At 42.3% G+C, this 26,815-nt stretch overlaps 1 protein-coding gene across 1 annotated transcript; it reads right to left on the bottom strand.

Annotated features, from left to right (window-relative positions):
* Nucleotides 1-2,987: 2,987 nt before the first annotated feature.
* Nucleotides 2,988-26,815, bottom strand: TARP (TCR gamma alternate reading frame protein). The gene is made up of 3 exons (XM_073549819.1): nucleotides 26,779-26,815; nucleotides 17,655-17,969; nucleotides 2,988-5,258 (listed from the first exon to the last, which is right to left on the bottom strand). Exons 2-3 carry the CDS (start codon nucleotides 17,923-17,925, stop codon nucleotides 5,137-5,139), a joined length of 393 nt encoding a protein of 130 aa, XP_073405920.1. The 5' UTR covers nucleotides 17,926-17,969; nucleotides 26,779-26,815; the 3' UTR covers nucleotides 2,988-5,136.

The following is a 26,815-nucleotide window of genomic DNA, read 5'->3' as shown; positions in this document are numbered from 1 at the left end:
TTCAAAGTGCTCACCACACATCTAGATAAGTTCCGTGGGGGGTCTAGTTTCCAAAATGGGGTCACTTGTGGGGAGTTTCCACTGTTTAGGTACATCAGGGGCTCTCCAAAGGCAACATGACACCCGCAGACCATTCCATCAAAGTCTGCATTCCAAAGTGTCACTACTTCCCTTTCGAGCCCCGACGTGTGCCCATACGGTAGTTTTCTCCCACATATGGGGTATCAGTGTACTCAGGACAAATTGCACAATAACTTTTAGGGTCCTGTTACCCTTGGGAAAATAAAAATTGGGGGTGAAGATCATTTTTGTGGAAAAAACGTGATTTTTTTTTTTTCTTAATTGCACAACTGTACGTTATAAACTTCTGTGAAGCCCTTGCGGGTTCAAAGTTCTCACCAAATATCTAGGGGGGGTCTAGTTTCCAAAATGGGGTCACTTGTGGGGGGTTTCCACTGTTTAGGCACATCAGGGGCTCGCCAAACGTGACATGGCGTCCGATCTGAATTCCAGACAATTTTGCATTGAAAAAGTCAAACAGCGCTCTCTGCTTTCTGAGCTCTGCCATGCACCGAAACAGTCGTTCCCCCCCACATATCGGGTATCAGCGTACTCAGGAGAAATTGCACAATAACTTTTGCAGTCCAATTTCTCCTGCTACCCTTGGTAAAATAAAAAAAATTGGACCTGAATTAATTTTTTTGTGAAAAAAGTTAAATGTTCATTTTTTTTAAACATTCAAAAAATTCCTGTGAAGCACCTGAAGGGTTAATAAACTTCTTGAATGTGGTTTTGAGCACCTTAAGGGGTTCAGTTTTTAGAATGGTGTCACTTTTGGGTATTTTCTATCATATAGACCCCTCAAAGTGACATCAAATGTGATGTGGTCCATAAAAATAAAATGGTGTTGTAAAAATGAGAAATCGCTGGTCCACTTTTAACCCTAACTTCCTAACAACAAAAAAATGTTGGTTCTAAAATTGTGCTGATGTTACGTAAACATATGTGAAATGTTACTTAATAAGTTTTTTGTGTGCCATATCTCTGTGATTTAAGGGCATAAAAATTCAAAGTTGAAAAATTGCAAAATTTTCAAACTTTTTGCCAAATTTACATTTTTTTCACAAATAAACGCAAGATCCATTGAAGCGTTTCAGAGTTATTACCTCATAAAGGGACAGTGGTCAGAATTGTAAAAATTGGCCCGGTCATGAACGTGCAAACCACCCTTGGGGGTGAAGGGGTTAAAAAAATTTTTTTACTCTTTGCATGCTTCAATAGTCTCCATGGGAGACTAGAAGCTGAAGTTGTCTGATCACCTGTGTGTAGCAGAAATGCTCACTTGCTATTAGCGTCAACCACTTGGCGGCACTCATAGCAATCCGGCGATGACATCCATAGAGGTCTACTGGAGACGTCTGGTTGTCATGCCAATCCATCGGTGACCCGCGTTCACAAGATGGGGTCACCGATGGGCGGGATTTCCGATGCGCTTCCTGTAAGCATGAGTTAACTGCCGCTGTCAGAGATTGACAGCGTAACAGCTACAGGTGGATCGCAATTCCACCTGTGGCTGTTAGAGGCAAATGTCAGCTGTTCAAAACAGCTGACATGTGCTAGGAAAGATGTGGGCTCAGTACCGCAGCCCACATCAAAGGGAGGAAATTCCCACATGGGCGTACTATTACTCCCAATGTTGGAAAGGGGTTAATGAAACAATATGTCTTTTTCTGGTGACTTTATTTTGTAGGGTATTTAAAGTGAACCTGTCAGCTGCTTTGGCCACTATAAGATGTGGCCACTGTCTTTCAGGGCTTATCTACAGCATTCTATAACGCAGTAGATAAGCCCCCAGTCTAACCTGAAAGATAAGAAAAATAAGTTTTGATATACTCACCTAGGAGGGGGCCCAGTGTGGTTTGGTCCGATGAGTGTCGCAGGTCCAGGTCCGGCGCCTCCCATCTTCTTGCGACACCGCCCTCCTGCTTGCTTCATGTCTCCCAGGCATTGCGCTCCTGCACAGGCATACTTCTCTGCCCTGTTGAGGGCAGAGCAAAGTACTGCAGTGCGCAGGTGTTGGGAAAGGTCAGAGAGGCCCAGCGCCTGCCCACTGCAGAAAGTGCGCAGGCAAGTACGCCTGTGCAGGAGCGCGATGCCGAGTAATGATGAAGCAAGCAGGAGGGCAGCGTCGCAAGAAAATGGGAGGCACCGGACTCAGACCTGCAACACCCATCGGACCGGACCGCCCCCCAGGTGAGTATAATAAAACTTATTTTTCTTATCATTCAGGTCGGATCGGGGGCTTATTTACAGAATTATAGAATGCTGTAGATAAGCCCTGAAAGGCGGTGGCCGTATCTTATAGCGGCCAAAACAGCTGACAGGTTTCCTTTTAAGGCCTTTTCACAGAGCTTTAAAAAGACAATTACACTCCTGCCAGTATGCTTTATTAGGGCATATAGATGTCATGGGAGTGGTGGGAGTCTCACCAAAACCCCCATGTGTGAGCCCAAACAGAGTTAACTCTAGCACAATTGTGGTGTAACTATATCAGACTCAAGCCATCCAAGTATTACACTAACATTTATCTACAGGGCTGAATTGTCCTACTACATGTCTGGTTGTGGCTTTCTCCAGTATAAATAATTGCCTGTCCTCCTTGTCACAAGGATAAATTGCTAACTAGGGTAAATTGCATGTTAAAATTTGCATATATACCTTTACATTAAAAATTATGATTAAATCAAAGAAGCACATGACTTCAAAGCACTTTAAGGTAGTAAAGGGGTCAATAAGAAAGTCATTGCCACTGTCATATTTAAAATTTTTTTTAGAAATCTTGTAGACTATTTTTGTGATGATGGTAATATATGTTTAAATGTGTTTTCCACTACTATGCAAATTGCCTCGTCAGAGCATACTTAAACTCTAGTGCCAAACATCAGTAGTAACATTCAGTGCAATACCCAAAACACAGAACTTGCAAATTAACATTCTGGTTTAGCTTTTATTCTAAGTCATATGGCAAGGCTCATTAAAGGGTCGATAATGACTTTTAGGATTGCTGCTTGCAAAAGGTGCATTCAAGCCCTCTCCCTATCTCGCTTATGATGATTAATAATAATAATCTTTATATAGCGCCAACATATTCCGCAGCACTTTACAACAGTTCATATTCAAGTTATAAGTAACATCGTTAAAGATAATACAATAATTAAAGCAAAGATTATGACGACCCTGCCTTTAAGAGCTTACAATCTACAATAATTAAGTGCAAATGTTAACCATGCAATTTGAATATTTAGTTTCCCAGAGGAGCATTGCATAACTTATACGACTCCTCACACTGGCATGCCAGTCTTGCAGCTCTCCACAAGGAAAAATGTTAGGCTGGTTTTACACTTACCGCATTTTTTGCAGTCCGTTATTGCTGGCTGTATCGCTGCATTTTTTGTGTTGTACGGCAATAACGGGCCGCAAAAAAGGTTTGTGGATTGCCGTTTTTTTTCCCCAATACTATGGAAATAGTATTGGAGAAAACAACAGCGTTCCGCAAAACTTGGAGTGACGGCGCGCAGCAAAAACAAACTTCTGTTTGTTTCCGTGGCCCATTGATTTAAATGGGGGCCGTGTCCGTGAGCAATATCGAGCAAGCTCGATATTTTTTCACAGCTGTATATATGGCCCTCACGGCCATACGGCGCACCATTGAATTTTTGCAGGCCGATTTTGCTGCCCCATAGAAAGCTATTGGGGCCGCAAAATTGGCCCGCAAAAATACAGTAAGTGTAAAACCAGCTTTACCCTTAAGATTCCACCACTATTTGACGCAATTTGATATGTTCAAACTCTTCCTAACAATTACTTTTCTAATATACTTTTCCTACCATGGCTAATTTTGTGAGCACAGCTATACATGGGTCATGTGACCCTTTGTTGTCCAGCTGCCTCTTGCTCCTGTTCTGTTACTTCAGATCTGTGCACCGGAATCGGACAGAATGAGAAGAGCACATCAATGATGGAGGAAAACCTGCTTTCACCAATTGACTGGAGTTTGAGCCTGCTTGTTCAGACTGGATGCTGCATGGATCCTGTCATTGCTTTGAAGCCCCAGTCCCTTTGGCTGACAAGCACTGTGATGTGCTTTCTAATGACCACCAGCACGTTGCAGTGCTTCTCACCTGAAGGGGCCTGTCCATCAAAGCAGCATCAGGATCCATGCAGAGGATGGTAAAGTCAGTAATCTGTGCATTCATGCTCAGACTCCTGTCAATAATTGAAAGGTAACTCCTCCCCAATCAGTGACATCTTCTTGTCATTTTATCTTATTCCGGACACACTGACAATCATTGAAAGGCAGCTTCACCTCCATCAGTGATGTGCTCTTCTCATTCAATCTGATACTGGAAATACTGTCAATCACAGAAAGGTAGCTCCACCCCCATCAGAGATGTGAAATTCTTATTTCATCCAATTCTGGTGCTCAGTTCAGAAATAACAATTCAGTTAAAAAATTACTATAAAAGGTTACATAACCCATATAGAGCTGTGCTCATATTAAGCAGAGAAAATAATGAAAATACATTAGAAAACTGAGTTTTTGGAAGAGTTAGGACATATGAAAGGCAAGTAGTAGTGGACAACCCCTTTAATAGAGTTGTCCATGTGAAAAAAAATGTGGAGTTTGTTTAAAATATTAATTACACTACAAGTCACTAACATACTTGTAATGAGAAAAGGTACACTGACCAACTGAACAAAGTTCATAGGGTGCTTATTGGCTTACTTCAATATCCAGTCCTAGGACTCTGTCATGGCCGGTGCATGGACAAAGAAGGGGACGAGCTACTTAAATGATCCGGTCAGCCAGCTGGTTTCATATATAGAATGGGCACAGGCTGATGCAGGAAACTTTCACCTGTGTCAAGTATTTGTCTGAAGTGGAGCTGCGGTGACCGGCGCTGATATCTCCAGATCAGGAGGACTCCTTTATTAATACTTGTTTATTAATAATTATATAACTTTAAATTTTTAGCTCATCTAAAGGCATACCTTTACCGAAGCATCCATTATTACCTGACTATTGGATCATTTCAAAGCAGAAAAAAACATTATTAGATTAGAGAAAATAAATATTCAGTTGTTGGTTTTCAGCTTAACACAAAGCAGGATTGGACAATACAACAAGCCTTTAATAAACAGCAGGGTGTAGATAAGTTGTGCTGCTCGAATGACCATGGGGTTAACATCTGCTCCTCCTGCGGGATAGAAAATACAAGAAAATTCTATTAATATTTCAAAACCAGGTAGGAACAAAATGATTAAAATTTGAGATTTTTGTCTTGAGTGTCCTTTTCAGTTAAATCTATTTGTCATGATCCATGCTGGATTGTGACAGATAAAAGCACTTGTAACCTTTTTTTTTCTTTAAGCTGGTTGCTTAAAGTTAGTTTTGCCCCGGGTGGCCATTAGGGTCATTACACAGTGGTGTCTTTCATTCTAGTTTGCCCCCCGCTGGTGGCTAGCGTTATTACACAGGAATAACTAACAGGTGTGATTGCTCTGGCTTAACTATATAGGAGTGTCTTGTTCTCTCACTCTCTGTTGGTGATATTAGTCACTTCAACCATCCTTGGTGGAGGAAGGAGCTAGAGAGAGTTCCTTGCAGCACAGTCAGAGTCCTGGTGGAGGAAGGTGCCACAGAGAGGAGTTCCTTGCAGCTCTGACAAAGCTTGGTGAAGCAGCAGCTATTCAGGAGGAAAGCTGCATTCTGGTGCTGGACTCTGTTGCTGGGAGCAAGAGTGACAGAGCAAAGCTAAGTGGTGTTATCACTGTTTGTACCTTTCCTTTTGTGTGTTTCAGTGCAGTGGTGGGATTAGTTTCTGCACCGTCCATTTCACTAGAAAGGGCTAGGTGCAGGGCGAGCTAGGGTTTTTAGGTATCCTGCTTGGCACCAGGTGCGGAACCTGCATAAGGACTGTCAGGAGTGTAGACACACAGACTCAGGGGAGTGCAGGAGGTCTCCACATCCCCGTTCCCTATCGCAGGGCCCTCCATTGTATCGGTTTCCCTTGTGTTTCCCTTTATTATTTAAATTCGCCCTGCTGGAGGTGGTGTATCCAGATACACGTGTAATTCTGAAATTCGCCTGCTGGAGGCGGTGTATATGGCTGCACGTTATATTATTTAAAGTCGCCCTGCTGGAGGTGGTGTGTCCAGTCACACGTAACCATCACACTATTATTCAGTAAAAAATGTACATGCATTTTTATGCTTGATAATTCTAGTATGTCAGTGTTCATAGCAAAATCTTTTTGATAAATACATATAAAATATATTTCTGCACAAATATTGAACTAATCATATTTCTCCATGCTAGTGAACATTAAGGTAGCTATATGTTTATTGCTTGCCTGATCTAATAATATGGTCATCAGTAATTGGGTACACGTCAGTGTTGTCCAAAATGTTATGGCCCTCATACATATTAGATTAGTGTTGGCTGAACCTGTCGATATTGACAGGTTCGGCTGGCAATCTAATGTGTATGGGGACACCGGCCGACTGATTGTCAGGAGAAATGTTGATCGCGCATGTCAGTTTTCGGACTGTCAATCACATTGTTCTCCCTAATGTAAGACAACGGCCGACGTATTACTCAGTGCCTTTCTCACAGAGAACACAGTAGTGCTTGGCTCCCGTATATGAAAGATTTGGCGGAGATGACTGTCTGCCGAATGATTAGCCGAAACATCATTTGCTCATCAGCAATAAAATGGGTATGGCTGGCTTCACTGTCAGGCATCTATTATTTATCTACAATAGTACTAAGTAGTCTTTTTGGTAAGCGCATAATCTTGAATGAGGGAAAAGACATTTCACGAGTTTTGGCTGCGCTAACCTAAAAGAAGATCCTTGATCCAAATACAGTAATATAGTGCAGGCCAAACCCGAGAATTGTCTTTACCTTCAAGCTGTCTGATGGAATTCATCCATCAGCTATGGGGCAGAAGCAACCATTACTGAACCTTCACAGGAGTTGTGCCTACATAACTCACTTAGGTGAGCACATTACCTGGCTATAATATGTTTTTTTTTATAAAAGTATCCCCCTATGGTCTGGTGTGCTCTGTTTCCCTACAGTGTTTATCTAAATTTTTGAATTGATAGCTTACACAAATTCAGCAACTTCAAAAATGCTTCAGATTTTGGATACAGAATGGCAAGTTCTGCATCATTAATTCATGACTTCTGAAGCTGTTGTCTAATACATGACACTTCATCTTTTTTCTTTCCAACATTATGTAGTAATACCTGCATTTAGTTGTTACTTTAATCTAAATAATAATTTTAAAGTGGAAGTCATGATTCAACTTTGTAAAAGTTGAGGCAATATATGTGATTTTTATATTCTCCTAAAAATGTATGAACCCAGTGGATATATTAATTTACTTTATGAGTATTCTGGAGTTACTTGGACCTGACAGTTGCAAGATTATTCGATATTATGAATAATCATGGAAATGTCAGGAAAGTAAATACTAACACAAACTGTGCTGCTTAAGGCTCATGTAGACATCTTTTGGATCTTGGTTCGATCACAGGCCATAATGCTCCGACTGGCCGTAGTTCTCCTGACCAGACCATACCAGTTTCATATATTTCTATGAGGCTGTCACGCTTGGGTAAGGACACCCACGGTCAGTCTGTGCATTGCGGTCTGTGATCTGACCGAGATCCATGGACGTCTGCATGATCCCTTAATCAGAAGTGCCTCATGACTAGATTTGTGCTGTGAAAGATTAAAGTGAATCTATGATGTCTCCAAACGCTATAAGTCTGCAAATATACAGTTATTGTGCATGTCTGTAGCATTACAAAGCTGTCTGACTGGCTTAATGAAAGTGTGAATACAAAGAGCAATTTATTTTTTTTCACCTCTTGAGCCATCGGCTTTCAGTCATAGAGGCCTACATGTAACTGCTTCAGTACTGTGAGTGGCATTTGCAAGTATGCTGCAGCACTTTGACTATTCACTCTGGACAGATGTGCTACAGAACAACCTGTCAAAGTTCCAGAGCGTGCTTAATGTGTCCTGAACGGGAACTGTAGCACACTCTGTGACTGAAAGCTGGCTGCTCCTTGAAGGAATAACTATTAACCTGCAGATTAACCATATATATGCAGATTTTTAGAGGTTGGACATGACATGTTCCCTTTTGGGTTGCTTCACTACTTTAATATTGATGACCTATACTAAGGATAGGTCATCAATATTAGATCGCTCAAGGTTCGATACCCAGCGCCCAGAACAATCAGCTGTTCTCCATACCTGCGACTATCAGATGTTAGTGGCTGTGGAGTTGAACAGCACAGCTCCGTCAGCTCAGTAGTGGCCTCAAGAGTTACTGCACAGCCACTCCTATTCATCCAAATAGGGTAGATGAGCAGTACCCTGCTGTAGCCAAAGCAGAGTTGAGAGAGCTGTATTGCAATTGCTGATATTCAGCAGCAAGAGACACTGGGAAAGGCTGATCGGTGGGTATGCCAGGTGTTTCTGACTCCCACCATTCTGATATGGCTGACATTTTCTTTTTCTTGTTGCAATTCAAGCATGTCATGCTTAAGGCATAGCATTTTTTCTGCTAATTGATTGCAATTATCTAACATAGACCTTCATTGCTATTTTCCTAATTGGTTAAAAAAAAATCATATGGTAATGTGACTTACGGTGTGTTATGCGTATTTTTTCCTTTTAAAAATCTCAAAATCACATGATTAATGAATTGAAACACGTAGTGAGAACAACAAAAACTGAAAAAATGCTGTTTTAAAAGCAGACTTTTTAAATACAGAATTTTGCCTTTAAAAAAATCAAAAGGGAGGTAGTGGGAGGCAAAAAATGAGTTTGTGATGTACCCTTGTGCAAGGGCTAGAATTGCAAAATTATTATAACACTGATGACTAAAATGTTAAATCAATTAACTTTGGTTTACTTAATATTAGAATGCTCCATTGCGCAGGAAAGCTTTTCCCAGCCATAATATTTTTAATGACTATGTTCTATATATTCAAGCATAGTTTACATATTACATTTTGGTCTTTGTTGTTATACTCTTTTTGGGGTCAGTGGTTTATTTGCAAAACATAGCATGATTTTTTTTCTGTCATTTTTCTACAAAAATTTTTTAAGGGGTAATGTTTCTTCTTTTGGAGAGAGACAAGCCAGGTCTGGCATGCCAGTATGAGGAGACTTAAAAGCCTTGCACGCTCCTATGGGAAATTAAATATGAAAATTGTCTCTGAAGAGAGGAAGAGGACTTGAACTCTGATGCCACCTACTGGAAGCAGGAATCCTACAAGTCAATATTGACCCTTTAATGAGTCTTGCAATATGACTTTGGATAAGAGCCAAACCAGAATTCCAACTCTGTTTCACTAACGAGGAGCAATACCCAGAAAAACCATATCTGCAAATTGGAATTATGGTTTGGCTTTTATCCTACTGCTACTCCAATAGTTGGCACTAGTGTTCAAGTCTCTGAAGAGATTATTTGCATATTAAACAGAAACTCAGAAATACCTGTACAAAATGTCACAAAAGAGAAATGCCAAAAAGAGGGATACAAATGTCTGCCTTATTTTCAAGCACTTTAAAAAAAAAAAAAGTTGCAAACCCTTTGGCAAAGACTTAGGACTGGATGTGGATACAATTGTAGAAAGATCTCTGCTATTAAAAATATAAGGTAGTTTTTAGTATTAGGTGTATGTAGGGTCGGTAGTGGGCCGAGCTGGGGGGTGATAGGGGGTGGTCCCACTTCTTACCGCGCAGAGATGATGACAGAGACATGATGAGGCAGATTCTGGATGCAACAGGTCCAAGTTTATTTCATTACTTGCCGTCCGCCTGACGGCCTCCGCAGCACACCGCACGTTTCTTCACTTATCGGCCCTCCGTTTCCAGAGCCGTTTACACACCGTACTTTTACAATAAGGACGTACATATGCGTACTGTCCCTCCTTCACTTGTTCGACGCTCCTGCCAGGTCCGCCACTGTGGCCGCCCTAGGCCCAATAACCAACAGCGCTTTCACTGGTCAGTCGTCGTGTCAAATACGGTATATGGCACTCACTGCCTCGTCTCTTCTGCGGTATCTTTCTGTCAGGACCACCCCCTGACGTTTCCTCTCCTCAGTCCCCTTGGTCGGATTCTCCTCAGGGCACACAGACTGGCGAAGTCCTCCTGTCACCTGGGCTCCCCCTGGGGACTGGAATCTTCTGGAACCCTCCCTCAGAATTTATAACTTCCCCGGTTCCTTGAAACTGTCACTAACTGTCACCACGCCCCCCATGACCAACGGTTTCTAAAGCACTAAGCTGCTGTAAAGTCCTTTGCTCACACTCCACCCTGCCATCTAATGGTCATCCCAAGGTACTGCACGTCCACTACACTTTTCTAGTTGTTTCCCCACTGTAATCACTGTCTCCTACCTACACTGTGCAAACCTATCTTTCTTCACTCTGACTAGTCCGTCCGTCCGTCAGGTCACCTTCCCTACACTCCCCCTTCCTTTGTCCATTGTCGTCCTCGACAATCGTCATCCCTGCCTTCGTCGTTCTGAATCTACACCTACATTCTGTTGTCGGACCAGAAGTTGAGCCAAACCCACTATCTGCGGGGGCCGAACCATACTGGGAGCACTATGCTCTGAGCAGCCTACTGCTACTCACCAGCGCGCACGCCACATGACAACGTCTTTCAAATTGGGCAAGGTACACCCGTATTCTCTCTACGGCGTGTATCTTTCCCCTACTCTCCCCTACTGTTACCTTTCACTATCCGGTACGCCATGATCGAGGCCACTCACCTACCAGATCATTGCCGGCGCCCGCCTTTCCTTCTTCAGGGGTGTCCGTGGTGTCGGGGACCTGACCTAGGACGGCTGTCTTTCTCACATCTTCCCATTCATTTTCCTTCTTTCAATTACATGTCATGGTCGGCGTCCCGGTCTCCCAGACCTCAACTCTTAGATCCCTACCGGATCTCACACTTTCCTTTGGTCCCGCAGACCTTCCCTTAACCCGGACCTGTTGCATTTTACTTTGCATATTATACATCATACAACTTTATAATAGCACAAGTACCCCATTTTTTATAATTTTTTTTTTTCATTTTCTCTTGCTTTTAAAACCAAAATATAACATAACATTGCATTTCCTCTTTCTTCCTCCCCCCCTTCCTTGGACCTGGACACTCCTCCACTTTTCCGTATCCCCGTTCTGTCAGGTAAACATATTTTCGTATATAAAGAACATAGAAAGAAGAAAGAAAGAGAGAGAGAAAATAGTTGCATCAGTTAAACAACAACAAAACTTTTTTCTAAATGCAACTGTCCTTATAATCTGCACAACGGTGCATCGAACTCCTGACAGTCTATACCACTCTCAATGGACAGAGGTGAGGGCTCCACGGGGATACTGAGGGTGTCCATTCAAGTCCTCTTCTTTTCCATGACGGCCTCTCCTTGAGTGTGGAACAGGTTCCACACTTCCTGCTCCCGGGCCTTTTTCTTCCTGATCACCTCCGCTTCCCACACGGAGGGAACAGCACGGGCCCTGGAGTCCGGTGGGCGGGACTCCGCTGAAAAAGACCGCAAGACAGAAACGGCCGAAGATTTCTGCGGCCCAGCAGCCGCTGGGGTCAGGTGGCAAATGGGGAGAACCGGGTCCTCGGGGGCTGGAATCACAGGGCCCGCTAAATCGGTCGCAGCCGACTCCAGCAGCGGCATAACCGCGGCCTCAGGACAGGCCGCATCCACTACTTCCAACGGAGTCGGAGTAACGGCCGATTTCAACAATGCAGCTGCTATTAGCAGGGAAAGCGCAGCAGCATCTTCTTTGGGTGAGCTCTGCACTGGTGACTCCGGGCGGGGTAGTTCGGGGACATGAGCGGGGACCTCGCTCAGCTCTGCATACACCACGGGGCCCGTGGTAACTAGGCCTTCCGGTGCGCAGGGGGCCGCGTGCTGCAGCAGAATGGTGGGGGCCGCTTGCGGAGGCACTGGTAGGGCCGGGGGTACTCTCACCTTCCCCGGCGCTGCGGCCTCCGTTTCATCATCACGCAGTTTCCCCCGCAGCCTCCGTTCCTTGCTCCACTGTCCTGCGGGCCTTCCCTCCGGACTCGGGGGCTCCGCTGAGAAGTCCTCTGCTGGTATTGGTGGCAGCCATTCTCGCTGACTCCCCTCAGGCTCCGCTCCCCGGCTCAGCATCCCGCTGCCTGCCCGTAAATCTGAAGATGACTTCTGGTGCAGCTCCATCTCTCGCCGCCATTGCCACTCTAGGCGGCCGATGCCCCGACACCCGCAGCATCTCATACCGTCCATTGGGCAGCACTCGAATGGCGTCAGACAGCCGCAGCCAAGTTTTTCTTCTGTGCCACTCCTCCTGCTGTGTGGGGCGTTGGCAGACCTTTCCATCCATCTGCCAGGGTCCAATATATGGAAACGTCGGTCTCCGGGCATATACTGCTTCCTTTTGGGGTACGTTGGAGGGGGTCCCAGTCCATTCTGAACAACTGCAAACACCCGGACCTCTCCTCTGCGCTGAAGTAATACCGCCATCTTGGGCAGAATCAGCTACTGCCTTGGATCCTCTGCAAGCAACACAGATCCGACACAGCGTCCCAATTTGTAATCCACAGGTCAGTAATTTTTAGTCCACAGGTGTTTATAATCCGAAATAGAGCAGTCCAAGTTTTCCTCAGTCCTTCAGTTGCAGGCCTGCCGCAGAAGATAGCGTATTAGCGGCGGCGATCCTGCCGACTACGCCAAATGTAGTGTCGGTGGTGGGGTGCCGAGCTGGGGGGGGGTGGTCCTACTTTTATACCGCGCAGAGATGATGACAGAGACATGATGAGGCAGATTCTGGATGCAACAGGTCCAAGTTTATTTCATTACTTGCCGTCCGCCTGACGGCCTCCGCAGCACACCGCACGTTTCTTCACTTATCGGCCCTCCGTTTCCAGAGCCGTTTACACACCGTACTTTTACAATAAGGACGTACATATGCGTACTGTCCCTCCTTCACTTGTTCGACGCTCCTGCCAGGTCCGCCACTGTGGCCGCCCTAGGCCCAATAACCAACAGCGCTTTCACTGGTCAGTCGTCGTGTCAAATACGGTATATGGCACTCACTGCCTCGTCTCTTCTGCGGTATCTTTCTGTCAGGACCACCCCCTGACGTTTCCTCTCCTCAGTCCCCTTGGTCGGATTCTCCTCAGGGCACACAGACTGGCGAAGTCCTCCTGTCACCTGGGCTCCCCCTGGGGACTGGAACTTTCTGGAACCCTCCCTCAGAATTTATAACTTCCCCGGTTCCTTGAAACTGTCACTAACTGTCACCTCGCCCCCCATGACCAACGGTTTCTAAAGCCCTAAGCTGCTGTAAAGTCCTTTGCTCACACTCCACCCTGCCATCTAATGGTCATCCCAAGGTACTGCACGTCCACTACACTTTTCTAGTTGTTTCCCCACTGTAATCACTGTCTCCTACCTACACTGTGCAAACCTATCTTTCTTCACTCTGACTAGTCCGTCCGTCCGTCAGGTCACCTTCCCTACATGTATTCGAGTTTTCTACTATCGGATGTCAACAAGAATACTGGACTTAATTTATCAGAATTGTTTCAGCAATAAATTAGTCCTTTTGGACCCAGTCACAATGCAGCTTTAATTTTTGTATTTCAACCCCTTCCTGATATCCATTGTATATGTACGGCAGATGTCAGGTGTGAGTATATGGAAAGGGTCTTGAGATGAGCCCAGCTGTGTTATACAGCCATCACCTTACTATAACAGTAGCGATCAGAGCAGCCACTGGTAGGAACATTAAGGTGGTCTTATCTAGGCGTGTATATGTTGGATGGGGGAGATATTACTCGTCTATAGACCCTCCCCTCACATGTTCCATTGCAGCGGGGAGCTTATGCTGCAATATCAAAGTATCACAGTTTGTAACAATCATAGGGCAAAGTACTATGGCATCAGTGCTAAAATGTGACTAGAGAAATGGAATAATAAAAAACAGATCCCCATTGACGAAAAAATAAAGTTACAAGTCTTAGTGACACAAACTACATTTTTTCCAAAGTATTCTACAGTGAAAAGAGGGAAAGTGAATGTGTAGCTGTGCAATTTTACCACAAAATTACAAATTTAACAATGCATATTTTACTTATGCACATTTCTAATTAGCAGACAAACAAAACAAAACCCCTCAATTCCAAAAATGTATGTTTTTTCTGGTAAAACTTTATGCATTTTCTCCTATCATTCAATTTTTGACTACTTATCAATTTTAACATGTAGCTTTACTCTTAGGCCAAGGTCACACAAATGTATGTTTTCTCATGCAAAAGAATTGGGCAGATTATGCAAGTGACATTCGGCTCAAACTATCTGCACTTCCCCATAGAATAGCATAGAGTCAAGTGCAATCCAATTTTAGCACTGATCTGATACATACTCTTGTGTGAGTGAGCCCTTATACTCCTAATATCATCATCTTTGCTACGTGGTGATAATTTGTAACACTTGCTTCATAGAATATATTTGACATTAAAAGGTTATTCCCAAGCTACCATGTAACTTACTGATTATTGAAGGTTCCCATCAATTCTGAATATGGAACTCTAAAACACCTGGCTTGGACCCTGTGTGTTTTTTAAAGTATGCTTTTCAAACATACATGACTGAAAACATGCAGCCGGTGTCTGATACAGTGGGTAAAATAAGTATTTGATACACTGCCAATTTGCAAGTTTTGCCACCTACAAAAAATGGAGAGGTCTGTAATTTTTATCGCAAGTACACTTCAACTATAAGAGACGGAAGCATAAAAAAAATACAGAAAATCACATTGTATGATCTTTACATAATTAATTTTCATCTTATTGCATGAATTAAGTATTTTATACAATAGAAAAACAGAACTTAATATTTGGTAAAGAAACCTTTGCAATTACAGAGGTCAGACGTTTCCTCTAGTTCTTGACCAAGTTTGCACACACTGCAGCAGAGATTTTGGCCTACTCCTCCATACAGAAGTTCTCCAGATCTTTTAGGTCTTGTGGCTATCGCTGGGTTGTGTTTTCTCTCCTTCCAGACATTTTCTATTGGCTTCAGGTGTGGAGACAGGCTTGGCCACTCCAGTACCTTGAAATGCTTCTTAGAGAGCCATTCCTTAGTTGCCCTGGCTGTGTGCTTTGGGTCATTGTCATGCTGAAAGACCCAGCCATGACCTATTTTCAATGCTCTTACTGAAGGAAGTAAGTGGTTGTTGGCCAAAATCTCTCGATACATGACTTCATGTCTTCCCTTCAATATGGTGCAGTCATCTTATCACCTTTTTAGAAAACAACCCCCAAAGTATGATGTTTCCCCCGCCATGCTTCATGGTTGGGACTGTGTTCTTGGGGTTGTACTCATCCTTCTTCTTCCTCCAAATACAGTGAGTGGAGTTGATGCCAAAAAGTTCTATTTTAGTGTCATCTGACCACATGACCTTCTCGTATGCCTTTTGTGGATCATCCAGATGGTCATTGGTGAACTTCAAATGGGCTTGGACACATGCTAGCATGAGCAGGGGGACCTTACATGCTCTGCAGGATTTAAATCCACGACGGCGTAGTGTGTTACTAACGGTAATGTTTGAGACTGTGGTCCAAGCTCTCTTCAGGTCATTGACCTGGTCCTCCCATGTAGTTCTGGGCTCATTCCTTTCTCAGAATTATCCTTACCCCATGAAGTGAGAACTTGCATGGAGCCCCAGACCGAGGAAGATTGATAGTCACCCCATGTGTTTCTTCCCTTTTCTAATAATTGTGCCAACAGTTGCTTCCTTCTCACCAAGCTGCTTGGCTATTGTCCTGTAGCCCATAATATTCTGCAAGGCTACAATTTTGTACCTGATATCCTTAGATAGCTCTTTGGTCTTTGCCATGGTGGAGAGGTTGAAGTGTGATTGATTGATTGACAGTGTGGACAGGTGTATTTTATACAGATAACAAATAAATAGGTGCAATTAATACAGGTAACGAGTGCAGAGTAATAATAATAATAATAATAATAATAATCTTTATTTATATAGCGCCAACATATTCCGCAGCGCTTTACAGTTTAACAGTTTCAAAACACAAGTCATAAGTAACAACATTAACAATACAATAATTGAAGCAAAATAAGACGAAATGAGATGACCCTGCTCGTGAGAGCTTACAATCTACAATGAGGTGGGGGAGATACAAAGTACAGGTGTGTATTTACAATTGTGTATTTACAATGAAGGTCCAGCCATCTTGAGGGAGTGAAGGATGGATGGAGATAGTGAATGGGCTACACAAGCACACTTACACAGAGAATTACTTTGATCAGTGAACGCGATAGGCCACTCTGAACAAGTGTGTTTTGAGGGAGGGCCTAAAACTATGCAAATTGTGGATAGTCCTGATTTCTTGGGGTAGAGCATTCCAGAGGATAGGAGCGGCACGGGAGAAGTCTTGGAGTCGGGAGTGGGAGGTACAGATTAGTGCAGAGGTTAGTCGAAAGTCGTTTGCTGAGCGCAGCGATCGGCTAGGCCGATAGACAGAAATGAGGGAAGAAATGTAAGGGGGTGCTGCACTGTGGAGAGCTTTGTGGGTGAGAACAAGTACTTTGAATTGGATCCTATAATGAATGGGCAGCCAATGTAAGGACTGGCGAAGAGCGGATGCGTCCGAGTACCGATTAGCCAGATGGACGATCCTGGCCGCTGCATTAAGTATGGACTGGAGGGGGGATAGTCGAGTGACGGGGAGGCCAATTAATAGAGCATTGCAGTAATCCAGGCGGGAGTGGATCAATGCAACAGTGAGGGTTTTTGTTGTTTCCATAGTGAGAAAAGGGCGGATTCTAGAGATGTTCTTTAGGTGTAAGCGGCAAGAGCGGGCAAGAGATTGACACCAATCTCTCCTTCACATCCCATATACAAACAAAACACCCAGACAGCGTGCCTGCTGCCGGGGTGTTATTGTAGTACCATCCACGGAGAGGGAAATGTCAGATTTAGGGAGGTTAGTAGACGGCGGGAGCAGAAGAAGTTCAGTTTTAGAGAGGTTGAGTTTCAGATAGAGAGTGGACATGATGTTGGAGACTGCGGACAGACAGTCACTGGCGTAGTAGAGTAGGAGGCTTCTTAAAAAAAAAAACTAACAGGTCTGTGAGAGCCAGAATCCTTGCTGATTGGTAGGTGATCAAATACTTATTTCATGTAATTAAATGCAATTTAATTATTTAAAAATCATACAATGTGATTTTCTGGTTTTATTTTTAGATTCTGTTTCTCACTGTTGAACTTTACCTACAATAAAATAAACAGACCTCTCCATTCTTTGTAGGTTGGAAAACTTGCAAAGTTGGCAGTGTATCAAATACTTATTTTCCCCACTGTGGATCAGGCAAAATGTATCAGATGTCAGGATCCCGTTAAGTATAAACTTATGAATTTAATAGTGACAATTAATTTTTTAACACCCAAATCTTAACATTATCATTTTTGTTATATTGTGAAGCACATGTGTAAATTTAGAATGCTTGAATTTATACAATAAGGACAGTTACCTGTTTTATACACTTTTTCATTCCATGTGTTTCCAGTTGACTCATGTTTGTACATGCATTTATAAATTTTACCTATGTCTGAATTTCCTACAGTAATCCAGCTGTACAGTGAGTACATGTTATTGGATGCATTGTGCATAATTTCCGTATTCTCGTATTCCAGCTCTTCATTGCGCCCTGATATTTTCCACACTACTTTAATTACAGCAGGAAAGAAATTTTGCAGGTTGCACAGTAAAGTTACAGATCCTTTCTTGTAAGCATTCTTCATGGATGAAGCCAAGATGGACACTTCTGGTTCTCTCACGGGTTGATCTAGAAAATATTTATAAAAATAACAAAATGGCCATAAGCAAAGTTACAAAAATGTTTATGATGATGGTGGGCGTAATAAAAACCTGGGTGGATGAGGGCTACCCTCTGTTCAGGAAAGATAGAAAAGGGTAAGGGGTTTGTGTTTTTTTTTTTAAATCCTGCTTAAAGGGAATCTGTCACCTATTTTTTGGCCTATAAGCTGCTGGCACCACCATCAGGGGCTTATCTACAGCATTCTGCCCCTGGGTGAGTATAATATACAGTGGGGAAAAAAAGTATTTAGTCAGTCAGCAATAGTGCAAGTTCCACCACTTAAAAAGATGAGAGGCGTCTGTAATTTACATCATAGGTAGACCTCAACTATGGGAGACAAACTGAGAAAAAAAAATCCAGAAAATCACATTGTCTGTTTTGTTTTCATTTTATTTGCATATTATGGTGGAAAATAAGTATTTGGTCAGAAACAAGCAATCAAGATTTCTGGCTCTCACAGACCTGTAACTTCTTCTTTAAGAGTCTCCTCTTTCCTCCACTCATTACCTGTAGTAATGGCACCTGTTTAAACTTGTTATCAGTATAAAAAGACACCTGTGCACACCCTCAAACAGTCTGACTCCAAACTCCACTATGGTGAAGACCAAAGAGCTGTCAGAGGACACCAGAAACAAAATTGTAGCCCTGCACCAGGCTGGGAAGACTGAATCTGCAATAGCCAACCAGCTTGGAGTGAAGAAATCAACTGTGGGAGCAATAATTAGAAAATGGAAGACATACAAGACCACTGATAATCTCCCTCGATCTGGTGCTCCACGCAAAATCCCTCCCCGTGGGGTCAGAATGATCACAAGAACGGTGAGCAAAAATCCCAGAACCACGCGGGGGGACCTAGTGAACGAACTGCAGAGAGCTGGGACCAATGTAACAAGGCCTACCATAAGTAACACACTACACCACCATGGACTCAGATCCTGCAGTGCCAGACGTGTCCCACTGCTTAAGCCTGTACATGTCCGGGCCTGTCTGAAGTTTGCTAGAGAGCATTTGGATGATCCAGAGGAGTTTTGGGAGAATGTCCTATGGTCTGATGAAACCAAACTGGAACTGTTTGGTAGAAACACAACTTGTCGTGTTTGGAGGAAAAAGAATACTGAGTTGCATCCATCAAACACCATACCTACTGTAAAGCATGGTGGTGGAAACATCATGCTTTGGGGCTGTTTCTCTGCAAAGGGGCCAGGACGACTGATCCGGGTACATGAAAGAATGAATGGGGCCATGTATCGTGAGATTTTGAGTGCAAACCTCCTTCCATCAGCAAGGGCATTGAAGATGAAACGTGACTGGGTCTTTCAACATGACAATGATCCAAAGCACACCGCCAGGGCAGCGAAGGAGTGGCTTCATAAGAAGCATTTCAAGGTCCTGGAGTGGCCTAGCCAGTCTCCAGATCTCAACCCTATAGAAAACCTTTGGAGGGAGTTGAAAGTCCGTGTTGCCAAGCGAAAAGCCAAAAACATCACTGCTCTAGAGGAGATCTGCATGGAGGAATGGGCCAACATACCAACAACAGTGTGTGGCAACCTTGTGAAGACTTACAGAAAACGTTTGACCTCTGTCATTGCCAACAAAGGATATATCACAAAGTATTGAGATGAAATTTTGTTTCTGACCAAATACTTATTTTCCACCATAATATGCAAATAAAATGAAAAAAAAAACAGACAATGTGATTTTCTGGATTTTTTTTTCTCAGTTTGTCTCCCATAGTTGAGGTCTACCTATGATGTAAATTACAGACGCCTCTCATCTTTTTAAGTGGTGGAACTTGCACTATTGCTGACTGACTACTTTTTTTCCCCACTGTAAATAATTTTTCTTCTCTCTCAGGGTACATCAGGGGCTTAGCTACAGCATTACAGAATGCTGTAGATAAGCCCCTGATGGTGGTGCCGGCAGCTTATAGGCCAAAAAATAGGAGACAGATTCCCTTTAAAGAATTCTTAATTTAAACTGAGTACGTCCTCCAATTACCTCTATTACACTTATTTGGGAACACGTTTTCTTTTATTTCCATGAACCTCAGTTTGAAAGTTATGCCTTGTGGTAATAAAGATGTAACTTTCCCCTTGAGCCAACTAGGTGTGTAACACAAAACTTCTGTCATAGGGGAGAAAAAGCAAAGGCTCATAGAGAAGTTCTGTGGTATATGCCCCGTTGGTTAAGGGAAATTTTGCATCTTTATTACCAGATGGCATAACTTTAAAACAGAGGGGGACAGAATAAAAGATAAAACTTTTTTTTTTAATAAAATGGTGAGTGCTAGAATACGTTTTTGCGGTAGCTTACCTGAGGTGCAGCGGTTGTGGATGTAGGAGATGCTGTGGGCTCCAGGCTGGTAGGACAGGGTGTGTGGCGGTGGCAGGAGTTGGGCCATGGATGCAGGCCCTAAGCTGGTACGACAAGGTGTTCAGTGGTGCTTGAAATCCTGCACCTTCCATACTTTCTAATGTGGTGGACTCCGAGAAAATGGCTGCCAGAAGCGGCGCATGTGCAATTAAGATCTCGGGAGATGAGATCTCGGTGCTGAGATCTCAATTTGCGCATACGCCACCTATGATGGACATTTTCCCGGAGTCCACCCCATACAAGAGTATGGAAAATGCGGGACTCTGGGCATTCACAAAATGTCGGTGGGGCCCCCGCACTGCTGAACACCTCGTCATACCAGGCTTGGGCCCACAGCCATCACCCAACTCCTACCTCTGCTGCGGCTTCCGGCAGCAGCGACCCTGGGACTCCGCTCCACAGCAGCCGGTAAGCTCTACCGTAGCTACAATTCAGATTAATAGACGTACCCGGATTTTCCCCAGAAATTTTTTTAGGAAAAAAGTGTCTTTTAATCTGAAAAATACGGTACCATTTAATCGAATTAATTTTAGATTTTGATAGACTTTTACAGAGGCAGTGATTCCAAATAAGCTTACTTATTTATTTTTTGTTTGTTCATGAAGAGTGAGGGAAAGGAGACTGAATCACATTTTATAACATTTTTTGTTTATTTTTTAATTTTTACTTTTCAATCTGCAATTGTCTGAGATTATTTATATTTATACAATATATTGCCATACCACAATATACAATGCAAAGAACTGGCACATTCTGAAGAACTTACAAAGAACCAGGTAACATTCCAAAGGGAATGCTCTAGTACAATATGCAGTAATGGCAAATGCTACTGCATGTCAGCTTTTCTCGTAACAAATGCTACTATTAGCTGCAAATAATCTAGCAATAAAAAATGTGTCATTGATTGAAAAACATAGTAACATAGTTATTAAGGTTGAAGGGGGACTTTAAGTCCATCTAGTTCAACCCATATCCTATCCTAACCTGCCCTAACATGTTGATCCAGAGGAAGGGAAAAAAAAACCATGTGCCAAACAGTAAGCTTCACATTGGGGAAAAAAATTCCTTCCCGACTCCACATACGGCAATCAGACTAGCTCCCTGGATCAACGCAATATTAAGGAAACTAGTGTATATACCCTGTAATATTATACTTTTCAAGAAAGGCATCCAGTCCCTTCTTAAATTTTAGTAGGGAATCACTCATTACAACATCATATGGCAGAGAGTTCCATAGTCTCACTGCTCTTACAGTAAAGAATCCGCGTCTGTGATTATGCTTAAACCTTCTTTCCTCCAGACGTAGAGGATGCCCCCTTGTCCCCGTCACAGGTCTAAGAGTAAAAAGATCATTAGAAAGGTCTTTGTACTGTCCCCGCATATATTTATACATTGTAATAAGATCACCCCTAAGCCTTCGATTCTCCAAACTAAATAACCCCAAGTGTAATAACCTGTCTTGGTATTGCAGACCCCTAGTTCCCTAATAACCTTGGTCGCTCTTCTCTGCACCCCCTCCAGTTCAGCTAAGTCTTTCTTATACACCGGAGACCAGAACTGTACACTGTATTCTAAGTGTGGTCGCACTAGTGACTTATATAGAGGTAAAATTATGTTCTCCTCATGAGCATCTATGCTTCTTTTAATGCATCCCATTATTTTATTTGCCTTTGCAGCAGCTGCCTGACACTGGCCACTAAATGTGAGGTTGACTGTCATGCACTCATTTTCTGCTCCACCAGTTGAGAGTTCCCCTTCCGTTCTCCCTCTGGTGGTGACAGGAGGTAGTGTGGTTGGTTTGAGTGGTAGTGATCTGCCACCTGGTGAGGAAGATAACGATTGGATCTCTGGAGTATCAGACTGGATATAAGACAGTCGACGCCCTATCCGGGTGCTGGTGATTCAGTCTGCTTCTCAGGTCCTGGACTTCAGGTCTCTTCCAGTCTTCTCAAGTTAAGTGTGTTTTTTGCTAATGTTCACACTTGCGCTTGTTGGTCAATTCAGTTTGTTGTGTAATCAGCCTGCCCCTGCTGGGGCTATGCTGAAATTCCACTCCTATTATTCAGTATTTGCCAATCTGCTTTTTGTCCCTTATTAGATTGGCCTCTTTTTTGTTGTGTCTCAGAATATTTCTGAGTGCTGATATAGGTTTAGAAGTCTAGTGACTTCAGGGTTAATTTTGCTATCAGAAGTGTTGGACAATATTTTTGTAGATTGTTTTTGGCAGATTGCAGACAGTGTCTTTCCTTTTCTGTCCTTTTTAGTTAGCTGGGCCCCATCGTTTGCTCAGCCTATTTTCCTGCCTTTGTTTATATTTTCATCTTGCTTCACCGTCAATACATGTGGGGGGCTGTCTTTCCTTTGGGGTCTGCTCTGGGGCAGTTAGTTTTCCTCTTTTCCTGCTTTAGGCTTATGTAGTTCTTCGGTTGTGACGAGGCGTCTAGGACCAACGTAGGAACGCTCCACGACTGCTTCTAGTTGTGCAGTTAAGATCAGGGATCTGCAATCTGCATAGTTACCAACCTCTCTGATTTCTGAGACTTAGCTTGTTGTCTTGTTTTTCCTCCTCGGTTTCCCATTCATAACAGTTGACCTTTATGGACCTATGTCTTTTTTCAACTGATGTAACTACGTATCTCATAATTTGTTTATTTCCTTTATAGGAAAATAAAAGTACAGTACTGATAGGAAGCATAATTAAGTATGTAAAACATACAACATATAAATTAATATAAATTAAATTGATCGATCTCTTTTCCCTACATCATATCAGCACATTGTGATTGTAGAGTCAACATTCAACTCTAATGAGATGACTTTGATTCTGGGTGATTGCATTCCTCTTTCTTTCATTGGCACATCTATGGTGGACCACCAATTCAGTCATGGGCTTAATAAAGGTCCCCAGGTCTGCGTTTTGTTGACATTTATAAGGGTATAGACAAAAAATATCAGTGTAAAAAAACACTGGCAATTTTTGAGTATCAGGATTGGAAGTGTTTTTGCGCTCCTCGGAATACGGCAACATTGGTGGTATAATAAAAAGGTGTATTGTCAACGCATTTCAGAGTCCACAGACGACTCCTTCAAGGCACCCATACATAAACAACAAGGCAATACAGGCTTACATTGCCTAAATGCAGAAAAAAATTCAAAAAGGCACCAATAGCAGAGGGATGGGTATGTACATTCACATGTCAAACTACCTTGTATCAAATGATATACTTGCATATTTATAGTAAAATATAAAGAGGAAATACATATGTTTAATTGTGCTGACATTGAAAATAAAAAACATTATAATAAAGTAGGTATTCAAAAATGTCTATTTTAAAGTGTTGCATTCAAGGAGATACAATCCCAGTGCTGGTGAGAAGGGAAAAAAGGGGGGAAGGTGCCACAAACTGACTTGCTAAGTGTGATGCTATATTCCAATCACATTTGACAGAGTGCCTGTGTATAATGCTGAGAAAAAATATGTATATAATATACAGATGCTTCTCACAAAATTAGAATAACATAAAGTTAATTTATTTCAGTTCTTCAACGCAAAAAGTGAAACTCATATTATATAGATTCATTACAGAGTGCTCTATTTCAAGTGTTTATTTCTTTTAATGTTGATGATTATGGCTTACAGCCAATGAAAACCAAAAGTCATTATCTCAGTAAATTAGAATATTTAACAAAAAACACCTGCAAAGGCTTCCTAAGCGTTTAGAAAGGTCCCTTAGTCTGTTTCAGTCAGCTCCACAATCATGGGGAAGACTGCTGACTTGACAGATGTGCAGAAGGCAGTCATTGACACACTCCACAAGGAGGGTAAGCCACAAAAGGTCATTGCTAAAGAAGCTGGCTGTTCACAGAGTGCTCTGTCTAAGCATATTAATGGAAAGTTAAGTGGAAGGAAAAAGTTTGGTAGAAAATGGTGCACAAGCAACTGGGATAGCCGCAGCCTTGAAAGAATTGTTAATAAAAGACCATTCAAAAATTTGGGGGTGATTCACAAGGCGTGGACTGCTGCTGGAATCATTGCTTAAAGAACCACTGCACATAGAGGTATCCAGGACATGGGCTACAAATGTCACATTCCTTGTGTCAAGGCACTCATGACCAATAGACAACGCCAGAAGCATCTTACCTGGGCCAAGGAGAAAAATATGAATGATAACACCAAAAGCTTTTCTCCACTCATAGTTAGTGGTTGGGTAAAGACATTTCTTGTCAAACTACTGTGTTTTCTCTTTATAAATCATAATGACAACCCAAAACATCCAATTGACCCTGAACAAAAGTTTACATACCCTTGTGATTTTGGCCTGATAACATGCACAGAAGTTGACACAAATGGGTTTGAATGGCTACTAAAGGTAACACCCTCACCTGTGACCTGTGACAAATGCCAGGAAAATCGTTTGGGATGCAAAGTGAAACCCACAAATAACATCAGCTGAAAAGCTGGACTCTCTGAAAACTAGTGATGTGGCTGTTTCAAGATGCACAATAAGGAGGCACTTGAAGAAAAATGGGCTGCATGGTTGAGTCGCCAGAAAAAAACCAAATGACCTTGATCAAAAGTTCACACACCCAATTTCTTAATACTGTGTATTGCCCCCTCTAAGATCAATGACAGCTTGAAGTCTTTTGTGGTAGTTGTGGATCAGGTTCTTTATTTTCTGAGATAGTAAAGCTGTCCACTCTTCTTGGCAAAAAGCCTCCAGTTCCTGTAAACTCCTGGGCTGTCTAGCATGAACTGCATGCTTGAGATCTCCCCAAAGTGGCTCAATGATATTGAGGTCAGGAGACTGAGATGGGCACTCCAGAACCTTCACGTCGTTTTGCTGTAGCCAGTGACAGGTCACCTTGGCCTTATGTTTTTAATTGTTGTTATGTTGGAATGTCCAAGTACATCCCATGCGCAGCTTCTGAGCTGATGATTGCAAATTTGCTTCCAGTATTTGCTGATAAAGTGCTGCATTCATCTTCCCTTCAACTTTGACCAAGTTTCCTGTACTTTTGTAGTTCACACATCCCCAAAGCATAAGCGACCCACCTCCATGCTTTATATTAGGAATGGTGTTCCTTTCATTATAGGCCTTGTTGACCTCTCTCCAAATGTAGCGTTTATGGTTGTGGCCAAAATGTTCAATTTTGGTCTTATCACTCCAAATTAATTTGTTCCAGAAGCTTTGAGGCTTGTTTCTGTGCTGTTTTGCATATTGTAGGTGAGATACTTTGTGGCAATTGCGCAGTAATGGCTTTCTTCTGGCGACTCAACCGTGCAGCCCATTTTTCATCAATTGCCTCCTTATTGTGCATCTTGAAACAGCCACACCGCTAGTTTTCAGAGAGTCCAGTATTTCAGGTGATGTTGTTTGTGGGTTTTTCTTAGCATCCCTAACAATTTTCCTGGCATTTGTCATAGGTCACAGGTGAAGATGTTACCAGCAATTTAAACCCATTTGTGTCAACTTCTGTGCATGCTATCAGGCCAAAATCACCAGGGTATGTAAACTTTTGTGGATGTTTTGGGTTGTCATTATGATTTAAATAGAAAAAAACAGTAGTTCGACAATAAATGGCTTCACCCAACCACTAACCATTAGTGGAGAATAGGTTTTGGTGTTATCACTCATTCTCTGAAAAAAGGCCAAAAAAACAAAAATTCTGCTGGGGTATGTAAAATTTTGAGCACAACTGTATCTGCTCAGGAGTGTATAAAGGAGCATAATAAGGGATAACTCATTATGAGGGATATAACAATGTAAAAAGTATTAATATATGTGCTGTGAATAATTCAAAATGTGCCTGGAGAGCATGCTTGCTATAGTGCTTTGCAGGCAATAATGCTTTCAATTACTAGGCATTACAGAGAATTATCTCAGCAATCATGGTTTCACAGCTTCATGTTCCTTAATGGGACTAATTAAAAAAAAAAAAATTAGTGTAATATAAAAAGTTGCATTGAAAAAAAAATTGTTCCCCTCAAAAATAAAATAATTTTAAACATTTAAAACATAAAAATATAAATTTTATTTTTTTATATGTTCATGTTTTAAATGCTTAAAATTATTATATAAAAAAAGATCATTACGGTAATCATTTAAGTACCAGCTATTAACATGGAAAGCCGTGAACTGCTCATGCTTTGCCTGCTTTCAAAAATGATTATTAAAAAGTGACAATTATATCATTTATTAGCAGCTTCTTTTCATAACAATGCATCATGAATAACCATACAGTATAATGGGGCCAGAAAATAAAAAGTAGAATTTCCATATTAAATATATCTAATAGAAATATCTATGTGACGAGGCCGCCTTCCAAAACCGTGAGTGTATTATGTGCAAAGATAGGGGTGACATTTTTTCATACTTGACATTTAGCTGAAATCTGTACTTACTTGTTACAATGACTTGGGTTCCAGGGCCAAACACTGG

This window comes from Dendrobates tinctorius, unplaced genomic scaffold (genome assembly GCF_039654945.1).
Source record: "Dendrobates tinctorius isolate UK_male_01 unplaced genomic scaffold, ASM3965494v1 ptg000162l, whole genome shotgun sequence".
In the NCBI taxonomy this organism is placed as follows: domain Eukaryota; kingdom Metazoa; phylum Chordata; class Amphibia; order Anura; family Dendrobatidae; genus Dendrobates; species Dendrobates tinctorius.
Note: the sequence above shows the minus strand (reverse complement) of the source record. Positions and strands in the feature narration are given on the sequence as shown.

Excerpts from the sequence above, each read along its gene's own strand:
- TARP (XM_073549819.1), bottom strand. The coding sequence starts at position 17,925 with ATGAAGAATGCTTACAAGAAAGGATCTGTAACTTTACTGTGCAACCTG. Across the intron at positions 5,259-17,654 it reads TGAAAAAGTGTATAAAACAG|GAGGAGCAGATGTTAACCCC; the intron begins GTAACTGTCCTT and ends TCTATCCCGCAG.